Source organism: Aotus nancymaae, unplaced genomic scaffold (genome assembly GCF_030222135.1).
Source record: "Aotus nancymaae isolate 86718 unplaced genomic scaffold, 86718_ANA_hifiasm-v0.15.2.pri h1tg000004l, whole genome shotgun sequence".
In the NCBI taxonomy this organism is placed as follows: domain Eukaryota; kingdom Metazoa; phylum Chordata; class Mammalia; order Primates; family Aotidae; genus Aotus; species Aotus nancymaae.
This window is the reverse complement of record NW_026988415.1, coordinates 18,876,688-18,885,410: the sequence shown is the minus strand read 5'-3', so window position 1 is coordinate 18,885,410 and position 8,723 is coordinate 18,876,688. Positions and strand designations below refer to the sequence as shown.

The window sequence follows — 8,723 nt, the reverse complement described above, 5'->3', positions numbered from 1 at the left end:
TGAGCCACTGCTCCTGGCTGTAATGTACATTTTTCTACAATAAAACAACAACGGGCCAGGCACGGTGGCTCACGCCTGTAATCCCAGCACTTTGCGGGGCGGGGGGGAGGGAAGGGCCGAGGCAGGTGGATCACTTGAGGCCAGGAGTTGGAGACCAGCATGGCCAACATGGCGAAACCCCGTCTCTACTAAAAATACAAAAATTAGCCGTGTGTGGTGGCGGGCGCCTGCAATCCCAGCTATTCGGGAGGCGGAGGTTGCAGTGAGCCGAGATCGCGCCATTGCACTGGCCTGGGCTACGGAATGAGACTCCGTCCAAAACTAACCAAACAAAAAAACCAACAAAATAAAACAAGGTGAACTAAAATGAGAAATATCCTTTTGGAACAATACAGTTCCAAATATTCATTCATTCAACAAATAACCATTTAGGGCCAACTGCCTTGCACTGACTTTTCCTTATGGCACGTAATCAATAACCCCTATTATTGTGTACTCTCACGTGATGATTAGGTAACGTTGTAAGAAGGTCAAAAATAAGACATAGTCCATTGGTTATGGGAATCACCCAGGGGTCTTTGCGGTTCCCCTTTCCTGCGTCCACAGGGGCTAGAGCCAGAAACCGGGCGTCGGATTCTTGTCATCTGACGGATTATGAGGTTTGTATTAACTGGGATTTCCCCTGTTGGTGTTCTTCTGCCTCATCTGTTTAGGTTTTTATGGTCCCGTTTTCGGTATCCAACTTGCTCTTTCTTAAGTAAAGTTTCTGATTAAAGCGAGAGCTTCGAGTATGGGGCCTGACCCTCATTTTTCACTCGTTAATGTCTGACGTCCAGTAGGTGCTTTCTCGATCTTTCTCCCTCCCTTCCTCCCTTTCTTCCTTCCCCTCTATCTCCCTTTTTCTCCCTTCCTTTCGCCCTTCCTCCCTTCCTTACCCTCTCTCTCCCTTTCTCTCTCTTTCCCTTCCTTCCTTCCTTCCCTCGCTCCCTCCCTCTCTCTCTTTCTCTCCTTCTTTGATGGAGTCTTGCTCTGTCACCCCAGGCTGGAGTGCAGTGGCGCGATCTCAGCTAACTGCAATCTCCGCCTCCGAGGTTCAAGCGATTTTCCTGCCTCAGCCTCCCGAGTAGCTGGGACCACAGGCACGCGCCACCACACCCAGCTAATCTTTTTTTTTGTATATTTAGTAGAGACGGGATTTCACCATGTTGGCCAGGCTGGTCTCAAACTCCTGGCATCAGGTGATGCGCCCGTACTCCTAAAGTGCTGGGATTACAGGCGTGAGCCACCGCGCCTGGCCTTGATCTTTATTTTATTATCGAGCCCAGGCACCTCACTAAATTCGGCTCACCCCAATGTCTCATTTTCCTACTTTTATTTTGAAGCCTTTGTCCCACCCCCTCCACGTTTCCGCCTTTATCGTACTCTGCGCGCGCCCAGGGCATCACGCCCACCACTCTCCTTGCCCCACCCCTCAAGCCCCGATACCCGGGCGAGGCCCCTTCCTCTCGCTCTGCCCTTCTTTTCTAGCACGCGCCAGGTAGGTAGGTATCGCGGTGACGAGGCGACACCTTTTTCCCCTCTGGCGAGCACATTAACTGCAGAAGCTGCCGAATTCTCACGCCTTAGCTCCCCTACTTCCACCTCCCGCAAGCCCGGTTGCCCCCTCTAGGCCTCTGCGCCCCAGTGGCTCCTGCCCTCGCCTTTAGACCCCTGCCGCTTCCGCCTCTTATTTCGCGCCTTTGTTTTTAGGTTTGGAAGGGGCGGAGTTGAAATGGCTGCGCCACCGTTGCCGAAGCAACGCCTTGGTTACTTCCGTTGGTTTCAATGCTTCCGGGTTGGCACTGCAGTAGCGTTTCCGACTGTGGGAGCCTCAGCTTCCCAGTCGTCCGATGAACCGGAGCAGGTGAGGGGGAGCTCCTGGACTTCCAGGCTGGGGAGCGGGGCTGGGCCGCGCCAGGCCGCGCGGGGCCGGGCTGCCCTGGTTCCCGGCCTGGGAGGGGCTTAACGGTCCTCTGGTCTCTCTCTCCCCTCAGCTGAGTCCCTTCCCTGTCTTTCACTCTTCTGGCATCGGTGGTTTTACTTCTTCGATTGAACCCTGCTTCCTCGACCCCCCTGGGAGGCCGCCTCCTTCAGGCGCCTCCCTTCTCTTCACGAGCTCGCTCTGACAGCTGAGGAACTGGCAAGATCCTGCTACCCAGAGGGTGAATGGGTATCTTTCCCGGAATAATCCTAATTTTTCTAAGGGTGAAGTTTGCAACGGCGGCCGTGATTGTAAGCGGAGTAAGCAAACACCTCCATTGTATTAGTGTGAGGGATGCTGTTGAGAGATGCTCCCCTTCGGTTTCTGCCCCCTGTCACTCCTGAGATCAAGGCGTTGAAGGCATCTATTAAAATGCAGTTCAGTTACTTGATTGGCATGACAGCTGTTATCAACATGAATTAGTTTCTCAGACAAGATAACAGCAGGGACATTTATAGTTTCCTATTAGTGATTCCTTGTTGTTTTTTCCCACCCCCAGGCTAGAGATGCTTAGCGTTATCATGAACTCTTCCCTCGTCTTCATTCCCTATATCATCAAGTTCTTTGTGTCTTCATTTGGGAAGTCCATCTCTAACCTCAGTGCCAACAAGCGTCTTTGTCTGCTGTACTTTGCACCATCCTAAGCTAGTCTTCCCTGGCTCTCCCGTTTGTAATGTAATCCACTGTGTTTCCTGCAGCCCTAACAGGCTAACTAAAATGTGGATTTTCTCAAGTCACTTCGCTGTTAAAAACATATACACATGCAAAACTTGCAGCCCCCTCCTATACCCCACCACCCCACCCTACCCCCACCCCTTGGTTTCCAGCCTTTCAACATAACATGCTCCTTATCACACTTCTTGTCTGATACTCTTCCAGTCAACAAGGGAATTCTTTGTTCCAGTTAGGTTCCTTTCTTCTTAGCACAAACCATGCTGATGCCTGCTTCTACATGCTGTGCTTGTTCCCATGTTTATGTTTCTGTTCATTCTGTCTCTTCCCTGCCCCTCTCCCGTCCCTGCACCTAACCAGAATATACCTACCCTCTCTCAAGGTTCAATTTAGCTTCTCTCACCTCCACAGTTTTCAAATTATTCAAGCCCATGCTGATTGTAGTCTTCTCTATGCTCCTCTTGCTCTTAAAGTTTGTACTGCACAGTTTAGCACTTAATTTTTCTCTAACGAACTACTTTGCTTTCTTCCATCAGATTATAAGCTTGAAAGGCAAGTACTATATTTTGTATTTTTTCCCCCTGTCCCTTCTCATTGGTTATTCAGGAAAGATAGCTTGAATGGTAAATATTGTCTTGGTACTAGAACGTATAGCTGTGTTTTTCTTTTCTTTTTTTTTTTTTGACACTTGTGATTTCTAGTTTTTCTAGTAGCTGTGTTTTTCAAACATGATTATACTCAAAGTGCATTGCAGGTTTGGGCATTTAGCACGCCTTCAATAATGTCTGCTTAGCTGTTCACTGTTACCTTCTGAATCTGAGAATCTCTAATTCCTACTTTTTCTTAAAGGACAAAGCAGGAAAGGGACCCAGAGTTTCCTGACTAGATCTTTGGAATAGTATAGGGCTATGTAACTTGTATTCTAGGACATTCTTACTCTCACTCATTAATTTATCAAATTTTCTGAAGTCAGATCTTCAGAATAAATGTTGGCATTTTTATGACAATTTTCATTGCTTTCTTTATGCAGTAAAAATATTTAAGGTACTATATTTCTATTTTACCTTAGATATGACTACTTTTACCCATATCTGGGGTTAGCCCCTACAAGTTAAAATAATTTTTAGAGGGCTTGAAGTAATTCCTTGCAACAAAAGCAAGGGAAGCAGGCTTGTAGGCAGAGAATATCTGGGGATCAAGATAGTGTCATGTACAGGGTGTGCGGTATTGACCAGGTCCAGCAAGTTACCTTTCTGGTTTCCCCTGCAATCCTTTATATACAGGCTGCATACAGAGGTAAAAGACATCACACTGCAAAACCAACTAAATTTTGAATGGATGTGTACTCAATTCTGTGCAAACTGTAATGGGGGTTATGAAAAGTACTGTGAGATATAATATCCTCCCTCATGGATCTTACTTAGTTAAGAGAGGAAATAACATGGGACATCTTGAAGCTGAACCTCATCCTAGTCATTTTTATGCCTGAGATTAAGATATAGAAGGGATAAAAGAAGGTTCAAGTAATATTGCACACCTGTTGAATAGGTGTGACACAACATGCATGCATGTAGACAACTTTATTTAAAAGACTTGGAGGTTTCAGCTGACAGTTTAATGATTTGATAGTGTGATGTGGCTCCCAAAAAAGTGAGTGCAATTTTCAGCTGTAGTAATTGAAGTATAATGTGCGAATGAAGAGAAGGATCATGGATATGTAGTCTGAGAAACATAAGATGTAAGAGAACATCACAGCTGTCTTTAAGTGTTTAAAGGGCTTGCCTAGGGAAAAAGAATGCATCTGTTGAATATTACTCCAAAGACTGGGTACAAATTAGAGGAAGACAGACTTTTGGCTCAATATGAGGAGGGAGTGTCTAAAGATAGATCTAATCAAAGATGATCCAGGATTTGTTCATAAGATTTTTTCCTAACATTGGAGTGAGAGAGATTTTACTGTCAGAGGAGGGTGGTAGGGAAGTGGTGATTATGGCAATGTTGAGTTTTGCCAGTGGTCCCCAGATTTTTGGATTTCATGGGCCAGTAAAATGTAAATGAATGTGTGGGGAGGGTACACAAATACAGGCTAGTCAGCCTATGCTCCAGGTGTAAGAAGAATGTGATCTCTTAATAATAGACAGTCCCTAAATTAAATACATTTACCTGGAAAAAAAAGCACTAAGTGCCCTTATTTTTGTCATTTCGCCCCAGAATTGTGGGAATTTCATTAGGGAACCACTGGGCTACTGGGCTTTGGTCTTCCTGCCATGTCCTCCTTGCTCCCTGCCTTTCACTGATTTATCATTGCTCCCTAACCCTAAGCACTTCTTTCTTATTAAAGGGCTGGGTATAAGGTTGTAAAGTTGTGATAGAGGCTTTCTATATAATGCAAAGAGTTGAAAGAAGTTGTAAAGAGAAAGTTTTGGAGAGAAGCGCAGTAGCTGTCTGAAACCTTTAAGACTATTTTGGGGCAATCTCAAAATTTGTGAATGGAGAGTTAATTTTTCCTCACAAACTCAAAGAGGGGATATGCCATGGTCTTGCTTTTCCATTTCTACTCTCACCATGTATGTCATAGTTTACTATCAATTCTAATCAGAAAACGTGGGCATAGCATAAATCTTGATAAGGTAATATTTGATCTTCAAGACTCTTATTTCCAGCTGCAGTTGATATTTGAAATGGCTATTCCTACTTTGCTCATTAGAATTCTTTTCAACAACTTTCCTCCAAAAGGGCTATCTATCCCAGACTCTATATGTACTGTACTTGAGAGGAAGCCTCCATAATGATTTTTTGTGGTCTGTAACTAAAGCATTTAATCAGCATGTTTGCTATCTTCTCTGGAAAATTATATTTTGCTTAGTTACAGAGAATGCCTTATGTGGAAGCAAAGCAAAACCTTTAAAGGGATACTGTTACTCAAAGGTGCTAACCCCAGATTGGGCAATAGGAGGGAGGGGCGGACAACAAGTAATATCTATTAAGATGCAACTTTGGGTACTTAAATATTTAAAAATGTAATAATGATAGTTAACTAACAGTTATTGAGCTAGGTGCCAGGCACTTTTCAAGGCGTTTTTCATATATTATTTAATTTTTATAACAACCCTATTATATAGTTTTTATTATTACTTCCATTTTACAGTTCAGAAGATGGAGGCATAGAGAGATTAAATAACTTGCCCAAGGTCACAGAACTAGTAAGTGGTGGAGTCAAGAAATGAATATGGAGTTAGCATTTACATTTTAGCAGTCTGACTTCAGGAGTCTGCATTCCTGCCCATAAACCACTTGGAAGTTGCTTTTGAAATTCAGATGTATACATACTGTGAAGCTCTGAAAAAGGAATATTTGAAGGAAATCTGAGAGTCTGTGCTAAGAACAGATACTACTTTCAGGTGGACCAGGATTTAGTAAGCAATGCCTAGAACAGTTCTTAAGTGTGGAAGCATCGGCGTTATTTGGGATCTTGCAAATTCTCAGGGCCACACCACCAATCAGAAACTCTAAGGGGGAGGCCCAACAATCTATGTTTTAATAGGCCTTCTAGATGATTCTAATACATGCCAAAATTTGCAAAACTAGAGGCCAGAGCTGTGGAAAAAATAAAATCCAAGAGAGAACAAGCTGAGAGTGGCAGAAAAAGAGAGTAAAGCTAAAAAGATTGACAATGACAGGTCTAACGGGGGTGGGATAGGGAAGGAGAAAAGGGAGGCTGGGAGCAGAATATGTTATTAAAGAACTAGAACATAAAAGAAGAAAAGTATTTGTGTGTTTTAAAAGGCCAGGAGGAAGGAAAAGGAGATCCACTAGATGGATGTACATTAAATGTCAGAGGGAAGAGAGACATCATATTGCTATCATTCCTTTGGGGGCTGGCTAGAAGGAAGGTGAAAAGGTGCTTAGCTCAGCCTGGGCCTGGTTGGGAGGCAAAGTTATATATAGCTAGAAACTTTAAAGTTTAGTGGAGCATATAGGAGGGCTAAGAATATGAGAGGGTAGTAGTGTGAGCCTGTGCTTTGTACCTGAATCAAGCTAACTGAATACCATGAACTGCTTTTATAAGATGCCTCAGCCTATATAATTTAAATTCCAGATTCCTTCATTTGTAATTATCTAGTTGAATGTCAAAGTTGGGTGTGCTGGATGGACTGAAGCCTCTTCTCTGGGTGGGGATGAGTATAACATTAAAGAAACTAGAGAGAATGAAGGGCACAGGTTGATCTCTGAGTGAATCACACGCCTACCCCTACAAAATGTCAGTAAAGAACAAGCTCATGATCATCCAGCACATGAAACAGGATCCCCCATTTTGTGTCATTCTACTTGGTGGGTTTTTTCCTTTACATCTGTTTTATTTGCCAATTTTTTTATCTAAATTATACGATCAGATGCTAGCAAATGCTCCTCACTCTTGTGCCTTGTTCTGATTTGTGTTTATTTTTAGCACCAGAAAAGTACCACTGTAAGTCATGAGATGTCTGGTCTGAATTGGAAACCCTTTGTATATGGCGGCCTTGCCTCTATTGTGGCTGAGTTTGGTAAGAATGTGAGAAATGACAAATCTGCATTATATGGTATAGATGGTAGCTTATGGTCATGGTTATTTTTGGTGAAAGCTAGATAAAAAATAAGAAGCTTGCCTTATTTTAAAAATTGTCTCAAATCCATGAAGTAATATTTCAGAGAAAGTACTACTAATGGTATAGCAGATGAAGTTAAGAAAAGTCAAACTCAGGAAAGCTTTTTTGGTAGTTTAGTGATTTGTTAATTTGCTAGGCTTAAGTAAAAGACATGCATATATAGAGGGAGTTGGATATGTCATAAGGGTTTTTGCTATATTTCTTTATTGATGGTCTTTTATGCTAAATTGTTTATAAGTTTCTTTGTACTGAAAGTCCTTTTTTTCAAACCTCTGTTCCATTTTAGAAGAAAATGTGCTAACAAGATCAAACAAGATTCTCTTCTATATGATTTTAATTTTAATATATTTTTAGATTGTCATTTTTTTCATCTTCCAGATTTTCTCTTTCCTAAACTATTCATAAGTGACTACTGACTTTCTTGGCATATCCTGTGGTGGTGTAATATTTGGGTCTTCAGTGACCAGAGCTACCTAATCACCTTGTTAGTTTTACACCCTGAAATATATTTTGTCAATGTAATGATCACTTCTGTTTCTTGACATAAGATGTTTGGTTAAAGAAATTTTCCCCCCAAGTACTCTACAGGTATTAGTCCTGAATTACCTAAGGGACCAGGATGAGTAGAACCAAATAGGACTTTGCCATTATCTTTCATAATATTAGAGGAGTATTTGTTTCTTGTAAACAGATAAAAGAGAAAACCCACAAAACTTTGTAACACTGTATAAGAGCATCTGGAGCAGCAATCCCATGCTTTCCTATCTTTGTGAAAGTTTGGGGAGATTTTATGAGACATAGAGGCGGGGAGACTTGAGGTGGGAAGGGGAAGGAAGGAGACTGATAAATGCCAGATTGTATGTTACAGATGAAATAATAAACATTTAATTATTTTACATGTATAATACATTAGGACAAGCTTAAAGCATTTTATTATATTACAGTTTGAAGTATACTACAGGTCAAATGGTGCTGCCTGTGTATAGTATAATGCATTTCATTTACCACATACAACTCATGTCTTCTGACAGTGGTATTCTAGTAGCGCTCTTTTATGTGTTATCAAAAGGACTTTGTCTCAGGATTCAAATATTGTCCTTGGCTTATATTTAGCAACAACTTAACTGTGATTCTTTGGACATACTTATAAATGAGTGTGTTCCTTTATAGGAACTTTTCCTGTGGACCTTACCAAAACACGACTTCAGGTTCAAGGCCAAAGCATTGATGCCCGTTTCAAAGAGATAAAGTATAGAGGGATGTTCCATGCGCTGTTTCGCATCTGTAAAGAGGAAGGTGTATTGGCTCTCTATTCAGGGTAAGACTGATTCTTTCCTTATATCATTAATAGAAATGCTTTTTGAAGAAGTCATATATTTCAGCTG

The 8,723-nt window shown here is 42.1% G+C and overlaps 1 protein-coding gene across 3 annotated transcripts in view; it reads left to right on the top strand.

Moving 5' to 3' along the window:
* The first annotated feature begins 1,839 nt into the window (after positions 1-1,839).
* Positions 1,840-8,723, top strand: part of SLC25A14 (solute carrier family 25 member 14) — a 39,543-nt gene continuing 32,659 nt past the window's right edge. The window contains exons 1-4 of one of the 3 annotated variants that reach the window (XM_012458750.3): positions 1,840-1,903; positions 2,034-2,271; positions 7,143-7,236; positions 8,509-8,656. In XM_012458750.3, coding sequence (XP_012314173.1) covers positions 2,206-2,271; positions 7,143-7,236; positions 8,509-8,656 — 308 coding nt within the window. In that variant the 5' untranslated portion in view covers positions 1,840-1,903; positions 2,034-2,205. Of the gene's footprint in view, positions 1,904-2,033; positions 2,281-7,142; positions 7,237-8,508; positions 8,657-8,723 lie in introns of all 3 variants that reach the window. The other 2 variants (XM_012458748.3, XM_012458751.3) reach the window with 2 other exon arrangements.